Source organism: Pseudorasbora parva, chromosome 13 (assembly GCF_024679245.1).
Source record: "Pseudorasbora parva isolate DD20220531a chromosome 13, ASM2467924v1, whole genome shotgun sequence".
NCBI lineage: Eukaryota > Metazoa > Chordata > Actinopteri > Cypriniformes > Gobionidae > Pseudorasbora > Pseudorasbora parva.
The window spans coordinates 35799078-35824449 of NC_090184.1; the positions used below are offsets into that span (position 1 = coordinate 35799078).

At 37.4% G+C, this 25372-nt stretch overlaps 1 protein-coding gene across 1 annotated transcript in view; it reads right to left on the reverse strand.

The window, feature by feature from the left end:
- acbd6 (acyl-CoA binding domain containing 6) overlaps window positions 1-25372 on the reverse strand; it is a 43109-nt gene continuing 17737 nt past the window's right edge. Inside the window, exons 6-8 of the mRNA XM_067412733.1 lie at window positions 25280-25369; window positions 5219-5249; window positions 1-452 (exon numbers count right to left, since the gene is read on the reverse strand). Of these exons, the coding sequence (XP_067268834.1) occupies window positions 298-452; window positions 5219-5249; window positions 25280-25369 (276 nt within the window). The 3' untranslated portion in view covers window positions 1-297. The remainder of the gene's footprint in view (window positions 453-5218; window positions 5250-25279; window positions 25370-25372) is intronic.

The window sequence follows — 25372 nt, forward strand, 5'->3', positions numbered from 1 at the left end:
TTAAGATTCCATGTTTTTAATAGCAACAACAGTAACACATTCATTGGAATGTACCATTCTAGGACAGGGAGGACAGGTTGTCTGAATTTAACTGTTTGAAAGTATAACATCTGTGCTTCACAGCCAAATATGCACTAGAATAATTATAGAATGCTGAGCTGATCAAGTCCCATGTAGGGAACTATTGTTGGTTTGACAGCATGTTCCATCTAGATAAGGAGCACAGTTTGTATAAACTTTTAACAGGATGGTGTTCATGTGGTTTGGGTTTGATTTTTGGGTTTCAGAGAGTGAGATTTAGCCTTTAGGAGCAGTGTACTGGCGCAGGAGTGAGGAAATGGCAGTAGACTCTGTCACCTCCTCTGGAAGCGAGCCTTCTTGATCTTTGATTGACGGATCAGCTCCGGCCTTCAGGAGTAACTCAACGATTTCTGCAAACTCACAAGCTGAGGCTAGAGAGAGAAGGAGCACAAGAAAGAACCATTCAAATACTGATGGGTATATATGTATTTTGTGCAATCGAGTCACACACATACTGCTAGAGCAATCCTTAATGCCGTACACATTAATAGGACAAATGTTAAAAATATATATATATATTGTCAAATTGATTAATCGTGATTAATCGCATCTAATATAAAAGTTTGTGTGTTGTGTGAATATTATATATTACACACACACATACACTGATCAGGCATACATTATAACCACCTTCCTAATATTGTGTTGTTCCCCCTTTTGCTACCAAAACAGCCCTGACTGTCTAAGCATTGACTCCATTAGACCCCTGAAAGTGTGATGTGGTATCTGGCACCAGATCCTTGGGTCTCCATGGATTGGACTTGTTTGTTCAGCACATCCCAGAGATGTTCGATTGGATTGAGACCTGGAAAATTCAGGCCAAGTCAACATATCATACTCATTGTGCTCCTCAAACCATCCCTGAACTAGATTTACTTTGTGGCAGAGCGCATTATCCTGAGTCAGGGCTCTGGCTGGACCATTCAAGAACAGTCACAGAGTTCTTCTGAAGCCACTCCTTCATTATTTTAGCTGTGTGCTTAGGGTCATTGTCTTGTTGGAAGGTGAACCTTCGGCCCAGTCTAAGGTCTTGAGCACTGGAAAAGGTTTTCGTCCAGGATATCCCTGTACTTGGCCGCATTCATCTTTCCCTCAATTGCAAACAGTTGTCCTGTCCCTGCAGCTGAAAAACAGGTTCCTTTGACCTCATGATTCTCATGCGCTCTGACATGCACTGTGAGCTGTAAGGTCTTATATAGACAGGTGTGTGGTTTTCATAATCCAAGTCCAATCAGTATAATCAAACACAGCTGGACTCAAATGAGGGTGTAGAACCATCTCAAGGATGATCCGAAGAAATGGACAGCACCGGAGGTAAATATATGAGTGTCACAGCAAAGGGTCTGAATACTAAGACCATGTGATATTTCAGTTTTTCTTTTTTAATAAATCTGCAAAAATGTCAACAATTCTGTGTTTTTCTGTCAATACGGGGTGCTATGTGTACACTAATGAGAAAAAAAGTGAACTTAAATGATTTTAGCAAATGGCGTAATATAACAGAGTAAGGGGGTCCGAATACTTTCTGTACCCACTATGTATATGTGTGTATATATATATATATATATATATATATATATATATATATATATATATATATATATATGTATGTATGTATGTGTGTATATATATATACTACTCTACTATATATATTGCTGTTAACTTGCACCACATAACTAAAAAAACAACCATTATTATAGTTAACTAAAACTATTACAATAACTTTCAGATAGTTTAATATTAATAAAACCAAAACTGAAATAAATAAAACAAACTATGAAAATAATGCAAATGACTAAAACTTAAAATGAAAACAGAAAATGTTAAAATAAAAACTATTTTAAAATATGAATAAAATCTATAATAGTATCAAGATACTAAAATGTAACCAGTTCTTAGGTAACACCCCATGACACTTTCAAAAGAATTTAATTCAGTCCAGTCTTCTCACCCGTACACTTAAAGTAATTGTTACAGTACATATGAAGACTGCACCTGTAGTTGAGCAGCACGCTTGCATTTGTGCCCCATTGGCAGTTTGCAGCCCATTAGGAGGCAGGGGCAGCACTTCTGTAACCCTGTTAGTGTTGCCTGCCATGCTGATGCAGGGACAATCCTCTAAGCTTGAGTGCTTTTTCACGTCTGTGTCAACTACTGCCTTCTTTTAAAAAGGAGGGAAATGCTCTCCTTATTCTTACTCTTAGGTGAGTGGCTGATTTCAGCAGGAAAAACCTGAGTGACAAGAGTGGCTTTTAACCTCAGACCCCCGACCAGGAGAGAATGAGGGAAGAGAAAGTAGGAGGGGGAGAAAGAGAAGGCATGTACAATGAATAGAATGTTCTTCAAGAGTGTGCATGTTGCTAGGGTATTGCTAGGTCATTGCTAAGCGGATGTTTACTGGCTCAACCCAAAAGGAGCCCACTTCAAAAGGATCAAGTCTCTATGATATCTGATCTCTATAAATGGCTCAAGTTCCCCATCAATTTACACTTTCGTTCAAATGTTTGGGGTCTGTTGGATTTTTAAATGTTTAAATGATTTTTAAAAGTCTCTTATACTTATCCGAGGCTGCACTTAAAAGTGTTCGCTAAATGATTAAATGTAAATGTAAGTGCAATCATGCTAAATATAAGTTTACATACATTTATTTGTTTTTAAAACCCTTTTTTCTTGTGTGTAACACAAAAGGAGGTGCAGAATGTCCAAGATACCCATTTGATCCCCATTTACTTCCACAGTATGAAATATCTCTTTTGAATTGCAGGCAAATAAGAAAGTCATACAGGTCTAAAATAACATGAGGTTGAGTAAATGAAAGTTTTTTTTCATTTTTGGGTGAACGGTCACTTTAAGTAAGAAGCCCAAAAAAAAGAAGAAAAAAAAAGATTTTTTTTCCTCTAGTCCATTTTTTTTGTTACTGTATTTTATTTTCGGCACGCGTGCGGGTCCTTGGGCCGTAAAGCCCCTCGCGCCTCTGGGGAGCCGTAGAGAAGAAGAACAATTTACAGCGTGCTGTAAACCCCTCAATTAATCATTTGTCAGCCGCATGGCCCCACACAGGGAGAGGTGGAAATGAATTTTCATTCTGTGCTATTCGTCTCTCTGAGTTCATCGCTTATGTTTATTAGTCACTTTTTTATATCCCATCCCCCCATCATTTTTCTGCTCCCCCTCCCTAAGGGGTGCTCGTCTTCAGGCATCCACCCTGCCACGCGACCAACTTGAGGACAGATGGCAAACACACACACATAGAGAACAAGGGCCTGGAGGCCGCCCATGTGTAGTGTCACATGACAGAGGAACACTGTTGATTTCCTCTGGGACAACTGGTGATTATTACAGGTCCTGTTTACCACACATGTGGCTGTGGGGACAAATACACATTTCTCCTCTAATGTATGAGCTGAGGTGGATAGGAACTTAATTCAGAAATCATCTTACAGAGATTTCAACCAAAAAGATGAAATATTTCTGAATAGAGACAGTAAAGACGTTTATAATGTTACAGAAGATTTCTATTTCAAATAAATGCCGTTCTTTTGAACTTTCTATTCATCAAAAGAATCTTGAAATGAGTTTCCCGGCAAAATTTTAAGAGCAGCACAACTGTATTCAACATTGATAATAATAAGAAATATTTATTGGGCGCTAAATCAGCATATTAGAATGATTTCTGAAGGATTATGTGACAATGAAGACTGGAGTAATGATGCTGAAAATTCTGCTTTGCATCACAGGAATAAATTAAAATTAACATAGAAAACTCAAATGATTAAAATGACTATGAGCTTAAAGGGTTAGTTCACCCAAAAATGAAAATTATTTCATTAATTACTCACCCTCATGTCGTTGGAGATCCGTAAGAACTTTGTTCATCTTTGGAACACAAATGAAGATATTTTTGTTGAAAGCTGATGGCTGAGAAAGGCTTCAGAAAGGCCTCCATTGGCATTCAGTACATTTCCACTCACAAGACCCATAAAGGCACTAAACACATCGATACAAAGTCCATCTCACTACAGGGGCTGTACAATAATTTTACAATGCGACGAAATTAGTTTTTGTGCGCAAAAAAAAATCGAAATAATGACTTTATCCACCAAGTTATTGTCTTCTGTGTAGGTCTCGGATGTGAACTCACGCGATAGCGGCGCTCCTCCTCTTCCGGGTCATGTATATGAACCATAGATCTGAACGGTGGAGCTGCATCATATTCTCACGCATGCGTCGAGTTCACGTCAATAACTTTGTGGAAAAAGTCATTATTTTGATTTTTGTGCACAATAACTATTTTCATGGCATTGTAAAATTATTGTACAGCCCCTGTAGTGAGATTTAGTGCCTTCATGGGTCTTGTGAGTGGGAATGTACTGAATGCCAATGGAGGCCTTTCTGAAGCCTTTCTCAGCCATCAGCTTTTAACAAAAATATCTTCATTTGTGTTCCGAAGATGAACGGGTCTAACGGGTGTCCAACGACATGAGGGTGAGCAATTAATGAAATCATTTTCATTTTTTGGTGAACTAACCCTTTAAGAGACCTTTAAAAATCTTACTGACCCCAAACATTTGAAGCATATGTTTTTAGATTTTAAGTTGTGTTTTATTTTTGTGCCTATTTTTGGATAGGATAGTTAAGATTTTGACAGTAAAGCATGGAGTAGAGAGAGACAGGAACGGGATCAGCAAAGGACCTCGAGCTGGGAATCGAACTCGGATCACCAGAGGCGCCATATGTCGGCGCACTAACCAATGGGCTATTGGTGCCAACCATTTGACCCATAGTTTTAAAAAAAATCACTCATAGCATTATTCTTCTCTAACTTTGGAAAAATAAACAAAGTGTGTTCACAGCAATCATGGAAGTCTATGGGACATTATAGAGGGTTTAAAATCAGTAAATAATAATGTAATAATATTTTGTTTTGTTAAAACTAGCTATATTAATTCTTTAGTATAATGTGTTATTTGAGGTGTAAACTGGTCTATTTAAATTCCTGTGGATGGATTTTCATGTAATCCGGTGGTAACTCTGGTATCCTTTAAAAGCACATTTCTGTAAAAGATACATGAAACACAAAACTTTTCTTTACCAGAATAAAGTTTTTTTCCTCGTCATAGCATAGTTGCGTTCTTACCATAGTGCAGTGCTGTCTGTCCTTCATCATCCTGTGAGAGAAAAAGAAAGATGTTTTGAGTTAGATATCTAAAGACATAAGCCATTCCAACACTTTCTAATCATTATCCATAATACTTCAGATTTAAAAACAACAACACATAAAACAAACAAACATGTTCAAGTGTAAGCTCTGCCTATTGAGTAGAACCTAAACCAGGTGATTTTGACTTTTAAGGGATTAGGATGACAGATTAAACATTGATTTGCTGTCAGATAAACAATCAGATCCTTTAACCTCCAAAACAGACTTTTGAACAAGCAACCAGCATCAGAGGAGCTCGAGGACTTTGTTTGGATGGATATATAAACCAGTTTAATATGAACAAGCCTTTGACCTGCGTGCTCAACGAGGCTAGGAGGCCATCGTGCTGCATGTGTATAAAGGTCTAGGATGATCTATTCATTGTCCCCTGCTGGGACCGTGTCGGATGCTTTAGCCACGGGGACTGAGGGCATCACACAACAATAGATGCTTATACAATAGGCCCAATCTGCCTGGTGTGCTGGTGACAAATTGCCACACGCCTTGTGGTATCAGAGGTCCGATGCAGAGAAAGCCATGTTTAGGGCAAGGATTAAGGATCCTGCGTGTGTGTGGATATAAATCCAGTGGAATGCAACACTCAAGGGGTTAGGAAGTTCTGCGGATGATGTGTCGTCAGGCCAAGTATGGTATAATTGCCACTCCAATGTGCCTTCTCACCTTTATAATGATGATGAATGGCATTATTGTTTTGGCTGGGTGGGTGGTGGAGATCATCAGAGCCCAATGAGAACTACAGTGAGAGTTTAATGACATGTTGCACGTTTGCCCCCCTGTCATAACATCAGCCTGCATTATCCATAGACAATATCATTAGCCGACTGTACAGACTCTTGCACAGAGGATTTACTATACAGGTCATACATATTTCTGGTCATGCATATTGTTTAGGCATCTGACAGTAGACATTAATGCTATTGAAAAGCTAACAATGCAGCACTAATAAGCGTAAAAAAACAACAACAATAAATACTGAAGAAAATAGTGTGATATGAATATCTACAAGTTGCACTGGGTCAAAAAATTGCATTGTGAAAACCCCTCAACAGATTAGTTGCATCACAGAATAGACCTTATGCGCCAAATAGAACAAGCACTGCCATCTTTAGAATATTGTGTTGCTCTGTATATTTCTATAACATCGCTGTCGAAGTGTAATTACCTGGTAAAGTGGATTTACTTATTTGAGAATTAAAAAGCGGACTGGTTGCAGCGGATGTTGTGAAAAATGTCAGTTGAAGCAGATGTTGTGATGAATGTCAGTAGATCAGGAAGATTTTAAAACGAGCCTTTCATTTATTAATCAGTGAGATCTTATCTTCATGCTGTGAAAATACAAACCCGGAAGACAGAACACAACGAGCCCAATGCAGAAAAAAGGTAGAGCTACATACAGTCTACCGTTAATCCACAACAAATCCAAATTTAACGCTAAAATATAAGTATAAAACAAACCAATTTGTGGCATTCATTATAAATAGCATAATAAACACCATGTCTAAAATGAATTTAAAGTGAAAGTGAATGTGGGAAATGTGCTATATAAACTTAAGCGCACACACCTCTAATTTGGCACAAATCCACAAATGTTTACACTTTGGAAAGTCACAGCACATTTTAAATCATTAAAAAAGTAACGCTCTGGAAAATGCGGTAGAGTAATTTCTTCTCTAATTTAGAGAGATGGTGAATGGGCCTGTCAATCAGGTACCGCTAAAGTCTGATCCCATTGTTCCAGATACAAAAATCTTCACCGCACCAGGAACAGGGCTCTCAAACGATCCCAGAGTCAGATGCTTTTGTTTACGGAGAGGCGAGAGAGTGACTCTAGGGGCTCTCTGATTGGATTAGCTGGTTAAAATCCCACTAGACGAACAGAATACTGATGCAGTCTCTCTCCTCACCTTCTCTGATACAGTTACTTCTCTCTGAACAGGATACGGAGTCCAGGAATAGATTATCTACATAATAAAATGCGACAGTTCAAACAGAAATGTTTTTTATTTTTTTATTTAAACTTTTTTTTAAAAAAATTCTTGTGATGCAAAAGAAAGATAAAAGACAATTACTTCCAAGATCATTGAGATCAAATTATATGTCCTAATATTCACCATTTTTATTTACATTTTTATTTTTAAATCTTTTTTTGAATATGGCAACATGATACCTCGTTCTACAATGTTTCTATGATTAAATCATTGACAGAGACCCACCACCTATCAGCCAATCAATGTGGTCATAGTTAGTAAGCATGTTGACAACATCCATAGCAACGAGGTCAACCCCGCCCTTTCTCTTTTAGCTTAAGACTTCTTTCTTTTCCTCAGTAAAAGTTGTAAATAGGTTTTAAGAGGAATCTAGATAGAATAATAGTGTGGCGGATTTTTATGAGAACGGCTGACGCAGAATATGGAGATGCACATAAATACATATAGCCATAATTAAACAGTGAGGGCTTTACGAAACCTAATCTTCTTACACTAATCTTGTGTGCAGGCAACATCTGCATTGGCCCGGAGTTCTGGTTCACAGCTAGTGTATGGACAAAAAGAGGCCGCGTGGGGACGGGGACAGCAGACAAACAGGTTGGCTTTTGCATAAACTGCTATGACTCATGGGAAATGGATTGAGACGTACACCTGTTAAAGGAATAGTTCACCCAAAAATGAAAATTCTGTCATCATTTACTCACCCACAAATGGATCCAATCCTGTATGAATTGATTTCTTCTGCTGAACACAAAGGCTGAAAAGTGTTCAGTAAAAGGAAAGAACCTGAATTACATGAATTTTCATTTTTGAGGGAACTATCTCTTTAAAGTTAGTCTGTTCACACATAGTTTATACCGCTTTTCCCTTATATTTTAAGTACATTTAATATTTGGACACTTGTTGGATACTTCAGTATCTGATCCAACTCAATATAAACTAAACTAAATTAAAATAAACCAAACTAAAACAATAACAATTAAATAACTAATAATAATAAATAAAATAAAATATAAACAAATAAAATTAAATAATGAATTATCAGGCTGATTTTTGCAATGTTGCAAATAAAATATATTTTCAAATGGAGCATTTGAAGTCCTTTATCCAGCTGTGTGTGCGAGTGCATGTGTGTTCATGTATGTATGTGAGCGGATGTTTATATGTATTTATGTGTGCGTGTGTAAGGGGTCAGGGACTAATGTCTCTAGAGCAGACTGATGGAATCAGGCATAAATTGGATTGTCCTCCATTTGGTTTTTAAAGGAGAAGCGGAAAAGTCAAGTAAGAAGCCAGCATAGCATTTTTACCTAGCAAACTCTTAATCAGAAAACTCAAGAGAGAAACTACTAGACATCTAGGTTCCCTTGAATTGCAGAAAACAAATATATTAATGAGAACCCAATTCGCATCCTAATCTAAAGATGACAATGTGGATCATACGAAACAATTTCAGTGAGAAAAAAAAGCAGTGGGGAGATAAAAACCTGTTATTCAAAATCTAATATATTTTTTTCCTCTTGTTTTTATGCTGATAATTAGCAGCAAGTTAAATTCATTGTACTTTTATATTTGACAAATACACCACCATTGAAAAGTTATAGGATTTTTAAAGAAATTAATAATTGAATAAAAAGTGACAGTAAAGACATTTATAATCTTAAAAAAAGATTTTCATTTCAAAATAAAGGCTGTTCTTTTGAACTTTCTATTTAAAGAATCCTATACAAATATAACACCATTTTCACAGCAATAATAAGCGGAAGAGAAGAAATGTGTCCTGAGCAGCAAATCATCAAATCAGAATGATTTCTGAATGATCATGTGACACTGAAGACTGGAGTCATGATGCTGAAAATGTAAACATTTTAAAATATATTTAAATATATAACAGTTATTTTAAATTGTATTCATATTTTACAAAATTACGTTTTTAATGTATTTTCATTAAATAAATGCAGCCATGGTGAGCAGCATAAGACTTCTGTACAAGATTATAGAGTCTAAACTCTTCTAGTCATCGCAGATAGACATCAATGTACTTAAAAGTGTACCCGAACACTTGCTATCACTCATTCTAACCCATTCAGGGAGCATCATCCAATCAGACTAGCCCACAAAGGAAAACCTCAAAACAGCCATCTGATGACAACACAGCACAGCAGGGAAGGACACAGGAAGGAAGACACAACATAAAAGAAGTATCAGGGTACAGAAGTAGAGTGAAATGTAATAGTAAAACGGATTAGACTATGTCTCTGTGGCGTCAGTGTTAGAGACTGTCCACTAGTACCATCTGTGTAGGCTTCAACAGGAGCTGGCATACATACGCTGCCCACCAGGTCACTAAAAGCTTTCATGTTTTCATACGAGCACATCCCGACAGCTCCCCGTGGCATATGGTAGGTGTGCTCGGAGCCACCGTTACAGCTTTATCTAGTACGACTAAATCTCTCCCAGGAACACCCTTTCTCTCTTTATCTCTCTCTCCCTCTCCCGCTCGCTCGCTCGCTTTCTTTCCTTCTGCTGTCTCGGACAGAAACATTAAACAAATGGTGAAAAATGCACATGCAATTATGATTTATGATCATGGAGCACAGGGTTTTTTAATGACCCTGGCTGTAGGCAGGAGGAGAGAGGGACAGACAGGGGAGTGAATCGATATAACCACACGGCATTCATATGCAGATACGCATATGATGAGCAGGTGCCATTAATCAGAGCATGCAGAAAATGCAGCAGTATCCATGATCATAACACCTTACACTGATAGAATACAAGATATATGAATATCTGGGTTTCTTCATTACAATAAAACAGTTCTTGATCTTTTGCATATATCAAACTGAAGATGTTGAAGTCATACAGAGGAAACGTATGTAATGTGTGTAAACATAAATGGGTCATTGGTGTTATGCAGGATCTCTTGCAATGTATAAAACTTGATTAGCATTTAAGGAAGTATTTCTATGAAAGGGTATAATACATTTTCAGGTTCAGGCCTTTAATTTGAAATTTTTGATCATTCATAATTTCAACATTAATAATTAAAAGAAATCAGCAGCAAATCAGCTCTCAAAAATCTATCTATCTATCTATCTATCTATCTATCTATCTATCTATCTATCTATCTATCTATCTATCTATCTATCTATCTATCTATCTATCTATCTATCTATCCATCCATCCATCCATCCATCCATCCATCCATCCATCCATCCATCCACCCACCCACCCATCCAACCATCCATCCATCCATCCACCCACCCATCCATCCATCCATCAGTCTCTATTTGTCCGTCCGTCCATCCATCCATCCATCCATCCATCCATCCATCCATCCATCCATCCATCCATCCATCCATCCATCCGTCTCTATTCGTCTGTCCATCCATCCATCCATTCATAATTTCAACATTAATAATAAAAAGAAATCAGCAGCAAATCAGCTCTCAAAAATCTATCTATCTATCTATCTATCCATCCATCCATCCATCCATCTATCCATCCATCCATCCATCCATCCATCCATCCATCCGTCTCTATTCGTCTGTCCATCCATCCATCCATTCATAATTTCAACATTAATAATAAAAAGAAATCAGCAGCAAATCAGCTCTCAAAAATCTATCTATCTATCTATCTATCCATCCATCCATCCATCCATCCATCCATCCATCCATCCATCCATCCATCCATCCAACCATCCATCCATCAGTCTCTATTTGTCCGTCCGTCCGTCCGTCCGTCCGTCCGCCCATCCATCCATCCATCCATCCATCCATCCATCCATCCATCCATCCATCCATCCATCCATCCATCATATATATCAGTGGAAAGTTTAAAGTGAGAATCAGTAATTATAATGTATACATTATGTATTTTCCTGGATGATGCACCTCATTAGATTACAATTTAAAACAATATTTCAACATTTCGACATTAGAGAAGGGACAATATTAAAAAAATCTGGAATATTTCTCAATAAATTGCTGGTATAAGTTTGTGCATGACACTAAAAAGTAAAAAATGTCAACATCTCAAAGTATTCAAATAAAAAACTCCCCTATAATCACTTGTGATACTGTAATTAAAGAAAACGTGTAAAAATGTAAATAAAACTTTTAGAAATGTATATTTTAACCAATGTATTGAGACATATGAGGAAGACGAGTAGGAATGACCCATATAAGTGTACGCACAAGGGTACTTTCTTGTTGGGAAAGCTGTGTTAAAAGGATCAGGCGGGTGGACTGCTCCTAATTGAATCTATTTCACCTCTGTGTGCAGTGTGTTAACCTTGCCAGCCAGTCTGTGTGTGTGAGGGTTTAGCCTGTCAGTGCATATCACTCAATCCCAAAATGTCCTTGACAAACCCTCTGTAAAGATCAGGTCAGGCTGTTTCCCTCACAGTACCATCTCAAAACACTCAAGCGCATCTTCACAAACAGAGTTCGGTGGAGGGCGTCCATCACACCACAATCAACTGCAAAAAAATGCAGAAGGTGGATACTATAAAGCAGATGGTTATGACTATCTGATTGGATGACTTTGTAAAAGTCACTATTGCACCTGTGAATGCACATCAACTAAAATCTGTATTAATGCAGTGAGTCTACACATGAAGTATCATTATTATTATTTAATGAACATTGGTTAATTTGATCATACTACTGTTGCTGCCATTGCATGAAAGCAATCAATCAATCACTAAAGTTAGTGATTTTACCACAAGCCTAATAATAAATCCTTATTTCTGTGAATAAATATGCAACTTAATTGAGAATATAAGCACAATGACATTATTTGCATGCAGTTTTCTAGCCTAACTGACTTAAATCTGTGCTTTAGCAGTAAAAACCCCATCAAGGGAAAGAGAGCGACAAGGAGAGATATAGAAAGACACATTGTTTCCAAAGAAACACTTAAGGAGGACGGGGCTGTTTAAGTTGGCTGTAATATTCAGAGCGAGATTGATTAGTAGCAGAACGACTGATTGATTTTTTTTCTTTTACAGTCAATCCTCGAGGCAGAGCAGCGTTCACCTCTCTTCTCTCTAATGCACAACGGCATACGTATGTTAATCAGCCGCATAACCAGCACTCACGCCTTCCTACAAGCACATTAAATCATTGTCTGGGTTTTGTTTTTGTTCTTTTTGAATTAGTGACTCTCTTTTCCCATTGACAGTTCTTGGGTAAACGCAGAGAATTTAAGAAGCGCAAAGGAAAACAAAACACATCCGTGGAATTCAGTCCCGCCTCCCCCTCATCTGTGTCTGCGTCTCAGTGTCCACCCCAGGGGACGTCTTAGGATCCATTAAGCAATTTCACATGGGCCAAGAGTGGCAGAGAATTACCATGGGCAAGTCCAGGATCATCAGAGCAGTTCAAAAAGAAATACATAAAATAAATAAATGCATAAACCGCTCTAATATGAAAATCAATGTTGCAGGCGCAGCTAAATCGTTGTGGGGGGAAAACTAATAAACCACAGGGCAAGTTCTGCCCCTGCTGGGAAATATGCTCAATCTCTCTCTCTCTCTCCCTCTTTCTCAGCACGCAGCTGTGGACAGCTTTAATGTCCTTCACAATTTATGTGGATGGTTTGAAAACAGGAAGAAAACTGTTGAGTGTACGTATTGTGGCAAGGCGGCAGGAAGAGGGAGAAACAGATGGTTCTGGAGAGGCTTTTCATCAGAGGAGTTTAGCTGCCTGCGGCTGGAATGAAACACTTCGATGAGAATGAATTGAGCCCGTTGATGGCGTCGTTTATTTTCACGTGCTTTCTGCATTTTAGCACACGATTCACTAAAGGAATTATGCAAATCAGCCAGTGCCGCAAAAATATGTGAAGAATGGTGCAATTTAAGGGCAGGGCATCGTACGAGCCAATCTTTACAGAAACACTGCAGTGTTTTTTTCTAAACATTACATTTGTGATTTTTCCAGATGCTCAAAGCGACTTTTTTACACCTGGTATGAAGATGCAGTTTGGTTGATTGGATCACAAGTGGATAATGCTAAATACAGGTATTAACTAAATAAATGCAACATATATTATGCAACTAAATAAATAAACTAAATAAATCTACATCATTTTAAGCTTGTTCACTTTCGACTTTCAGAGGTAGTCGAATATGCATTCGATCAGATTGCTTTTGTAGTGTAGATGCTCATGTGGTCGAAAGCGTCCGAACAGCCACGAAAGACCGCCTACTTTCCACCTACTGACGTAATGCGTAAACATTATGTGAAGCCCGCAAATTTAAACTTGAACAAATTTTGGTTTAAAGATGAAAAATGTACCAAGCACAATGTTCTTTCACCATTCCTGATTTTTTACGTGCACTCAAAGTGTTCAGCGTGGTCCTGCGGCTGTCCGAGCTGAATCGAAAGATGCTGCTCTGCGTATGTTTTTCCATCGTCTCTGGGTGTGTTTATATGTAAATAGTGCAAGCTTATTTTGTCCATCAGTTCAAAAGATCTGAAAAAACCCATGCATTTACCTGACCCTGGTTTAAACACCAGGTGTACATGGGAATGTGTCTCCCTCGTCTACTTGTGATCCCATCGACCAAAACGCATCTTAATACCAGGTGTACAGTCTGGTATTAAAGCTAAATGTTCTGGTACACTTTTAAGTGTACACTCATGCCTATCTGTAATGACTAGAAGGTACGGAAAGTATTCAGACCCCCTTCAATTTGACACTCTTTGTTATATTGCAGCCATTTGCTAAAATCATTTAAGTTCACTTTTGTTTGTCATTAATGTACACACAGCACCCCAGAATTGTTGACATTTTTTGCAGATTTATTAAAAAAGAAAAACTTAAATATCACATGGTCTTAGTATTCAGACCCTGTGCTGTGACACTCATATATTTAACTCAGGTGCTGTCCATTTCTCCGGATCATCCTTGAGATGGTTCTACACCCTCATTTGAGTCCAGCTGTGTTTGATTATACTGATTGGACTTGATTAGGAAAGCAACACACCTGTCTATATGAGACCTTACAGCTCACAGTGCATGTCAGAGCGCATGAGAATCATGTGTTTTCCAGACAGGCTACCAAACTGTAAGCCCGTCAGCAGGCCAGTGAATCTCAAATAGTGAATTAATATTCCTTTCTTGATCTGCGCGGTTCACTCTTTCTTGACTTGACATTTGAAGGGTGCACGCGTGTGTGTGTGTTTGTGTGTGTGTATGTGCGTGCGGTTCGCGCTTATATCCACCGACCGGGTAGGCCATGTAATACAAAAATAATATTCCAATCAATCGCCGGTCGATGAAAAACAAATCATTGTGTTTGTTTGATAAAGACATTTTGGAGCCCTGTGATCGAGAGAATCATTCCGGTTGCCGCTTTCAAAACAATCCCTCCCTCATGTGAACTGACAGGGGCATAGATATGACAGAGGAGCTGAAGCTCATTAAATATGCAAATCTTATCCAGTCCTAGCCGTGGGCGTTTACTTCGTCTCTATTGCAGTACGCCCATCAAAACCTAGCATTCAGGAGAGAGCCAGTGTAGAAACTATTACTTATTAGTTAAGATGTTTTTGAATGTAAAAACTACACAAACGTCATCAGTTGAGCTCAGACAACAGTATAAAAATAATTTAAAAAATCAGTTCATGACACCTTTAAAACATAAAACTGCACGATTCCCTTTATATTATTTGTTAAACAATGTTCATTTTGACAGGCAAATAGTGCCAAATATCCTCTTTTGCAAATAAGCCTATACATTCCATAACAAGCCTCATTTGCATGGAAGGCATGCTTCCTGGAACTAGCAATATAATGGGTTTGATTCCCAGGAAATGCATGAAGTTATAAAATGCATACATTGAATTCAATGCAAGTTGTGGATAAAAGCATGTGCCAAACATAAAGTTAATAATTAGGCTGAACCGATTCACAAAGTGCTTGTGAATACCTTGGCTTTAAGTGAGAATGCCGGGGTCAAACTGGAACCAAAATTAGATTCATATACACTGTATTTCACCTACTTGAAAAACAGTGTTAAAAACATGTTTCACTCTGCAAAAAGCAGAGTTCCAGGAACACACAAATTGCTTTTTTTTTGCTTTCGCTAAAATGAATTGGACTTCACAACACGCAGCAAACTAGCAATCAAAACTAGAGAAAACAAAATCACAGACTGCCCTGCACTGCTACTCTGAGCTTCAAATGTTACCCTACAATGATTATAATTTGTATAGCAAAGCCAGCCTCAGATCAGAAGCAAAACTCCAGTAAATGAGCTGTAAGTGTGTGACTCTCAGGTGTTTCGCCCCCATCCGGCTAAAATATCCCACCATTGAGCCCTATTCTCATGCAGCTGGCGATTGGATGCCTTTCCTCACCAATCTTATGACAGATTGCTTCTGGTATTTGTTATGACGCGGAGGATGGAACCATTTGTTATATTGGACCTGTGGCAGCAGCAGAAGGACCTGAATGTGTAAGAATGTTCTCAACAGGGAATTTTGAACAGTTGCTGGGATTAAGAAAGTGTGTAGCGATAACTTGAGAATGAGAATACAAACAAATCTACTTAATGTGTAAGACTTCTGACGACTTATGCATCATTTTAAAATAAAATTAACTAACAGGTGACTATGTAAAACCAAATCAAACCCTTAAAACTGCTATCAGAAACTTACGGAGGTAAAAAGCAAAAAACCATCTAATCTCTCAATTTCCACAACACCACAAAATTACCTGTTAATAAACAGCATCCTTTCTCTGTCCCAAATGATTCTTCACCATGAACTACTAGTAGCCCAGGCAGATATTTATCACTATTGATCTACCTGGTCCTCGCCAGGGCCTTTTGTTCTCTCGGCTCCAGGCTCTGACCTCAATTAAGTTATGAATTTCAATCTGATGGACTGAGAGCGTGTGGCCAGCGAATCCGTGCAGGAAGGGGAGTGGATTAATTAGACACAGCGGCTCTGGGATTCACCCTCCACTGCTGGCGGCTCATGTTGTTTTCATATGAATACACACAAAGAAAAGAGGAGAAAGAGAGAAAAACCTATACAAAAAAGAAAGAGGGAGAAAAAAAAGAGTAGCTCAAGCTTGTAAAAAGTCTGTCAAACGAGTTAAAATACAAACAGGCAACAAAAAATATACTCGCATATGTTGAAGGCAATAACAGCGATTACTAGTCAGCAGTAATATAAATAATATTTAAAAATTGTACGTTATGCTTAGGTTCTAGGCTTTCACAATTCTGTATCAATATATTATAATGACATAATCGTTGTCTGTCACATTTTGAATACTTAGGTGAAATAATTTCTATTAATACACCATGTTTTATATATTTTTTAGAAGTTTCACCAAAAGTGTTATGGCTTTCCTGCTTCATTGTTTGAGAGAACGGCTCATTAGTCAATCCTTTGAGATTCAAAACATGCTTTGTGATGCTAAGCTCATTAAATTCCATGTGCCATGCTCTAATTTCTGATCATGCCACTGAAACTGTTTGTTAATTACTTAACATGCAAATAACTTCAAAAGCCCCTGAATGAATGTATAAACAATGCATAAAGAAGAGAACTGTGTTTGGATACATTCATTTTCAGTCATTATCCATGATTGCAATAATGGGTTGAGCTTGACCAGCACCTAGAATCAAATCTCTAATAAGTGGTGTTTGTGTTCTGTTTCGTATTAACAGAAAACTGGATCCTTCATAAGCATCAGATGTAACGGCGCATGTCACCTCTGAATGCGCACTTCAAGAGACCAATCAGCTGTAAGCGCCAAATTTTATTGCTTAAATGCAACTTGGATAATTTTAGAATATGAAAATCATTTATATATATATTATCTTGTAGCCTTGTAGAATCAAGTTTGGGGTCAGAAGAGTTTTTGTTGGTTGTTTACACTTTATTTCAATGGTCTATTTTAGACATTCTACTAATTGCCTAAGTAACTTTGCAACTAGATGTCAACCAACACTCCGGGTATTAGAAGACCCTATAGACTGTAAAGGTTAGTAGAATACGTTGAAATGTAGTTGCAGAGATACTTATTGTCAGTAGAATGTCTGTTGTGGAGAATCAAAATAAAGTGTTAGCAGATATTAAGCAGACAGTGTAATACTCTATTGAGAGTTGGTTGATATGTAGGAGCAAAGTTAATTATAGTTAGAATGTCTAAAGTGAACCATTGAATATTACATTTTTTAAATAAATTAATAATTGTAAAAAAGAGAAAACAGAAGTTACAAATAAATACAGTAAATTAACTTTTTATTCTATATCATCTAGTCCTGAACAAAAAAGGTATCAGTTTCCACAAAAATAGTAAGCAGCACAACTATTTTCAACAATGATAATTATAGGAAATGTTTCTTTAACATTAAATCAGCATATTCGATTTCTGAAAGGGTCATGTAACGCTGAAGACTGGAGTAATGATGCTGAAAATTCAATGTACAATGTTTGCTGTATTTTTTTTATCAAATAAATGCAGCTTTGGTGAGTATTAGATTTATTTTTATAAGATTAAAATCTTACTGAAAGGTAACGTTTAAAATGTACTGTGTATGGTTACTATAATAGATTATTCAAATTAGAAGGCCAAGAGAGCTACAAAAAAGAAGAAGAAAATCCATGCAAAAACATCCAAAAATACATAAAGGTAATGCATGTTGTGATGAAAACAGCTTTGATAATAATGGGAACACTTTTTGATGCGTCACACCACTCATATACTCTATAGACTCATATACATGTATTCACAAGCACACAATAACAGACACACACAAAGTGTGGGCTTCATAGTTGACTGTGTTCTACTTCCTATGCAGAGCAATTGAAAACAACAGATGCATGAACTCATGAACTTTACCAGTTCACAACTGAACTACATTCTATGAGCGGGAAAAACAAGTTCCCCCAAACTCTCCCATGTGTCCCAGTTCTGTTCAATTATGCAGATATAACTAAATATATGTTGATGCTGTGATGTTGTCCAGGTGGCTGTTGACAGGTGGCATATGAGCTAATCTGAGAGAACAAGGGGACTTTTTACTCCTATTGTGGTTCTCTTGATCCAGGATTACACCGAAACACCACGATATTCAAACTACCACACTCTACCACCATTGCGTCCATCAGCTGATTAATTTCAATACAATTTTCATTGAAGACATAATAGCATTTTCTCCTCCCATCCCCCCTTTTCAATCAACAAATTAAAAATATAAACCACTTTTATCTTTATTTAACACTAAGCTGAAATCGGATCACAGGACAGATGCGTGGACCCCAACCATCCTTCACTGATGGTCTATTGTAAAAAAAAAACATAGATAATGTGTTTTCTGTTTTTTAAGATTTCATTTAATCAGTCACTTGGTTAACACAAGGCAATTTATAAGTACCCGGAAAAATTATAAATAAGAAAATACATCTAAACTGATGATTTCGTAGTGTGCTTTTCAAACGAGTCATGGCTCACACTTGAACCTAATGAGTGGCTACTAAGTTTTATATTGCTATCAAATCACACTTCCTGAAAGTATTAACATAGGATAATAATTTTGGCAGGAGCAGTAGCATGATTTAACACGGCCATATTTTCTCTCATGCCACCTGAACGCTACTTAATAAATCTGCCCTCAATAATTCTCCTGCTGTCCAACAATATTCACCTTCTGCTGGTCAGTGCAGCTACCAAGCACAGAACACTGAAGGACATCTGTAGATTATACATGGCTGTATTCATGTAAGGTGACCACCTATGATCCTATATATATATAATATTCAGCCCCCTTGAACTTTGCAACCTTTTGCCACATTTCAGGCTTCAAACATAAAGATATGACACTGTAATTTTTTGTGAAGAATCAACAAGTGGGACACAATCATGAAGGAATGAAATTTATTGGATATTTCAAACTTTTTTAACAAATCAAAAACTGACAAATTTATTTGGCCCCCTGAAGTTAATACTTTGTAGCGCCACCTTTTGCTGCGATTACAGCTGTAAGTCGCTTGGGGTATGTCTCTATCAGTTTTGCACATCGAGAGACTGACATTTTTGCCCATTCCTCCTTGAAGAACAGCTGGAGCTCAGTGAGGTTGGATGGAGAGCGTTTGTGAACAGCAGTTTTCAGTTCTTTCCACAGATTCTCGATTGGATTCAGGTCTGGACTTTGACTCGGGCATTCTAACACCTGGATATGTCTATTTTTGAACCATTCCATTGTAGATTTGGCTTTATGTTTTGGATCATTGTCTTGTTGGAAGACAAATCTCCGTTTCAGTCTCAGGTCTTTTGCAGACTCCATCAGGTTTTCTTTCAGAATGGTCCTGTATTTGGCTCCATCCATCTTCACATCAATTTTAACCATCTTCCCTGTCCCTGCTGAAGAAAAGCAGGCCCAAACCATGATGCTGCCACCACCATGTTTGACAGTGGGGATGGTGTGTTCAGCGTGATGAGCTGTGTTGCTTTTACGCCAAACATAACGTTTTGCATTGTTGCCAAAAAGTTCATTTTTGGTTTCATCTGACCAGAGCACCTTCTTCCACATGTTTGGTGTGTCTCCCAGGTGGCTTGTGGCAAACTTTAAACAACACTTTTTATGGATATCTTTAGGAAATGGCTTTCTTCTTGCCACTCTTCCATAAAGGCCAGATTTGTGCAGTTTACGACTGATTGTTGTCCTATGGACAGAGTCTCCAACCTCAGCTGTAGATCTCTGCAGTTCATCCAGAGTGATCATGGGCCTCTGGGCTGCATCTCTGATCAGTCTTCTCCTTGTATGAGCTGAAAGTTTAGAGGGACGGCCAGGTCTTGGTAGATTTGCAGTGGTCTGATACTTCTTCCATTTCAATATTATCGCTTGCACAGTGCTCCTTGGGATGTTTAAAGCTTGGGAAATCTTTTTGTATCCAAATCCGGCTTTAAACTTCTCCACAACAGTATCTCGGACCTGCCTGGTGTGTTCCTTGTTCTTCATGATGCTCTCTGTGCTTTAAACAGACCTCTGAGACTATCACACTTGATTACACACAGGTGGATTCTATTTATCATCATTAGTCATTTAGGTCAACATTGGATCATTCAGAGATCCTCACCGAACTTCTGGAGAGAGTTTGCTGCACTGAAAGTAAAGGGGCGCCCAATTTTTCAGTTTTTGATTTGTTAAAAAAGTTTGAAATATCCAATAAATTTCATTCCACTTCATGATTGGGTCCGACTTGTTGTTGATTCTTCACAAAAAAATTACAGTTTTATATCTTTATGTTTGAAACCTGAAATGTGGCAAAAGGTTGCAAAGTTCAAGGGGGCCGAATACTTTCACATGGCACTGTATATATATATATATATTCCCCAGACACTTTATTAGGCAAGGTATACCTCACTAATGCTGGTTGAACGTGCTTTTGCCTTCAAAACTGCCTTATTCTTCATTGCACAGATTCAAAAAGTTGCTGGAAACACTGGTCCATATTCAGTCCTCAGTTAGTACTAAGAGGCCCAAAGTGTTACAAGAAAAAATCCCCCATACCATTACACCACCAGCAGCAGCATGAACTAATGAAACAAGGCAGGATGGATCCATGCTGTCATGTTGTAACCCTACCATCTGAATGTTGCACCAGAACCTTCAGTGGTTATTTGAGTTGCTTTCTATCAGCTCAAACCAGTCTGGCCATTCTCCTCTGACCTCTGGCATCAACAAGGTATTGTCACATACAGAACTGCCACACATATTTTGTTTTTTTACCCAGACTATTCTCTGTAAACCCTAAAGAAAGATCAGCAGTTTCTGTAATACTCAGACCAGCCTGCTCATGGCACCAACCACCATGCCACATTCATGTCGCTTAAATCACCTTTCTTCCCCATTCTGATGCTCGGTTTGACATTCAGCAGATTGTCTAGACTGTAATCCATGTCTACATGCCTAAATGCATCGAGTTGCTGCCATGTGATTGGCTGATTAGATATTAGTGTTAATGATCAGTTAAACAGGTGCACTTAAAAGTGGCTGGTAAGTTTATCCTCTTAAACACCAGGACCATTTGTGGGATTTCTGCCTGGATTTGGACTACCCAAATTGAAAAGCTTCCTATACACACATACAGTGGTCTAATGTAAAAATGTGTCATTTTACAGGAAACCCTTTGAAATTACATAAAACAGTGCTAAAAGTGATAAACATGTAAGTATAATTTACTGAGTATAATTTACTGAGTATAAACATGTAAGTATAATTTACTGAGTATAAACATGTAAGTATAATTTACTGGTAAGTATAATTTACTGAGTATAAACATGTAAGTATAATTTACTGAGCTTCTGAGAGCGACCCATTCTTTAACAAATAATTGTAGAAGTCTGCATGCTTGGGTGCTGGATTTTCTCTGGCCATGGAAGTGATTGGAACACCTGAATTCAATGATTTGAAGGTGTGTCCCAATACGTTTGGCAATATATATATATATATATATATATATATATATATATATATATATATATATATATATATATATATATAGATTAATCAGTAACCATACTCTGTTTTATTGTTATGCACACAACAACTTTATATGATTATATGTGCTATAGAGAGCCGATGATAAAATGTCTATTTTATATAATATGACGTTCTCTTTTGTAGTTCTACTGGGGATTTCACATTAGTGTACCTGTTAAAAAACAACAATAGAAGAGCATTGATTGTCGTCTAGGCCAAGCATTTGCTCTCCACTCACACAATAAAGGTCCACCACCACCACCACCAAAAAGAAAGAAGAAGAAAAAAAGAAAAAACGAGTCATTTGCAAATGCTCTGATTATATGGGTTGTATAATGCAAACAATTTGGCTGATTACTTCCAATTGATTTGTCTTAGCGAGAATCAGATCAAGCCAGTGACCGCATAACTGTACTTCACCGTATTAATTTCCCAATGCAGTATTCAGCCAGCTTAAGACAAAGCCAAATCTGCCATTATGACATGTAGCGTTTAAAAAAAACACACAGCTACCTGCTTACAGGGTGTTCCTTAACGGCCATCAAAATACTCTGATACGATATCCCTAAATGATTAAAGTACAGCCACTGCTAATCTCAGGGATGGAGGATGGCAGTAGGACTTCCCAGTTCACCGTTTTCTCAGATTAATGACGATGAGGGTCTATCAGCTTAGGAATCGAAAAATCAAATATATTCTTCTATACAAAATACACTGAAGTCCACAGTATTGAGCTCATAAATCAACTTCATACATATTTTCTTCAAATCAACTGACAGCCAAGAAACAACAAATAATACCAGTAGTAAGAAGTAAAGCTGGCATTAACACAGCTCCTGTATGCACACTTACACATTAATACAATTCCAGCTGATAAGCTAATAATTATTTTCATGTTGATGATATACAACCGATAAATGGTCTTAATTAAAATTGTATTCTGTCAGAGTCGATGGCATTGTGGGCAGTGCTCCAACATGTTTGAGTCAGTCGGACCGAGTTCAAGTCCAGGCTTATGGACCTTTCCCAATCCCATCCCCCTCTCCCTCTTTCTACCACTGTCATTTCTCTGTACTGTCCTATCTCAATAAAGGCACAAGTGTCATTTTAAATGCAACATGTGAAGTTAGGTATACAATATTATAATTAATGTGTTATCAAATTATTAGTGTTTTTAAAGATAAACTTTAAAGGATTAGTTCACTTTAAAAATAAAATGACCCCATTATTTACTCACCAAGTACCTCAAGCCATACTAGGTGTATATGACTTTTTTCTTCCTGATGAACACAGTTATATAAATATCCTTGCTCGTCCAATATATATGGAGTGTAAATATAATGATGCAAGTTAATGTCTAAACGTGTCAGTAAAAAAGTTCACAATGTTGCTTCAGGTGAAATATAATGCGGATAACATTGAATAAATATCTTTTAGTCCGTTTAAATACTGATAATTGAGCACCCAATCCCTTAACCTCTGTACTTATCCGTTGTACTTGCACGCCCATCATGTTTGTAGTTTTTTAACACGTTTTATCTGCGTTTGTAGTTCTAATCGAATCCTCACCCAAATCGCAATGGGGTTGTGGGCAAGATCAGCCGTTAGAGTCAGGGCCGTGCACAGACATTTTTAAGGGCCGTGGCCCAAACCAAAAAAAGGGGCACTATAAGGGGATTGAGTCTTATCTTAATATAGAGAATGAATAACAAACCTTTTACAATCATACTTTAAATATAATTGTTAGGCTTTAGTGCTAATAAAATGTATGTTGTTCTAATTATTCTTCCAAAAAGTTGATTCTGGGCTAATTTGATATCTTTTCTATAATTTTTTTTAGTAGCAAATTATTGAATATATTTTGAGACAAAGGTCTTGTTTATGATTTATGTAAATCATCCGCAACAGTTTTTTAATAACAGAATATGTAAAAGTATGGTATTTGGGGTAAAAGGCATATTTAACATGATAATAAACAGCTGACTGACTTCTATTTGTTTACATGACATGGTTAAGATTCAGCTGGTAAATATCTTAAGTTGGGTGTCCATCTTAGAGGCAACATCATATTTATAATAAAACATATAATAATATTCATATAATACAAATATATTTCGTTGTTACAACGAAAAAAACGTTATTAAATTATTATGGGATCTCATTCATTCAATGTTTTCAGATTATTTACTGAAACATTTGTTTCTGTATTTTACATTTGAATATTTACTGAACAATAATTAAATATTTTATTAATCAAAATAAACAGAAAATACTGCAAACGTTGCTAGAGATTTTTTGCACAAATATAAACTTTTTTGAAAAATTAGCACATTTTTCTTAGGGTGTGCTTTAGCCCCATTGTAGGTTACCCTGATACAACTCATTTATATTTATAATAGCCTTTATTACCTTTTTGTAAATTGTGTATATGATTAATATGGTCTACAAAAATATCATAAAAATGAATATCTATTTTACAGGAGTGGCATGCTGGAGCTTTGAATCCATGTTTGCACTGTTGAAACAAACAAACTACTAATTCCGCGGATCAACTACTGTCTGTAATGTGGCTTGTAGTTTGTAATATACGACATTCTGGAACTGCCGTCTCCACAGAGAGCGGACACAGCTGCAGACTTTGAGCGATGCTGCGGAGCGAGTGGGAAAACACGAAAAGGATTAGTGGAATTAGTGGATTTTTAGCGGAACCGAACGCTTTTATTACGCTTTTATGGGAATCCTCTGAGGGTGAGGGAGGGAAGGGGGCAAGAGGGGCACCTTAGCCAATGAGGGCAAAGGGGCAGTGGCTCTAGCCACCGGGCCACCCCCGTGCATGGCCCTAGTTAGAGTGCGCGTCGATCCGCACTTTGAATTCTGACCGGAAATAGTAAACCATCCGGGTATCTTTGGAATACTCTTTTCAACATACTACGATTGGGACACACTAATTCTATTTTCAAATACTATTTAGTATGGATAGTATGTGAATTGGGACACAGGGACTTTTTCAGTAAGTTGAATAAGGAAGTCCTGGTGGAGGCTAGATATTTTAGGCCTACTTTATAAAGTTTTAAATATGGATTTATTTATTTTTAAACAAACTTTGAAATAAGCATGCACAGTTAATACAAAAAAACAGTAATATCACACCCCTAATATACACAATATATGTGTCATCATATTGGTTCCAGTATTGTTCACTTTCAAATGATTAAATTTTTTGCATGATATGCCCATCAATTAATCAAATTAATTACATCTCAAGAAATCTCAACTCAATATACTGTTTGTTTTATTCCATAACATTGAACATAACCCCACTTGTTGACGGTTTGTCAGACGGTTTTTGTTGATGGACAAAATACCTATGGGCCGTCACATCGGTTATCAGCTATAACATGAAAATGATGTAATTATCGTTATCAGCCATGTATTTATGGTCAGAATGTATTTATGCACGTACAGACTCACCTGGCTATTTATATCAGCGTTATTCTGCAAGAGTAGAGACACCAGATCTTTGTGGCCCCTGTCACACGCCCAGTGTAGGAGAGCTCGGCCCTG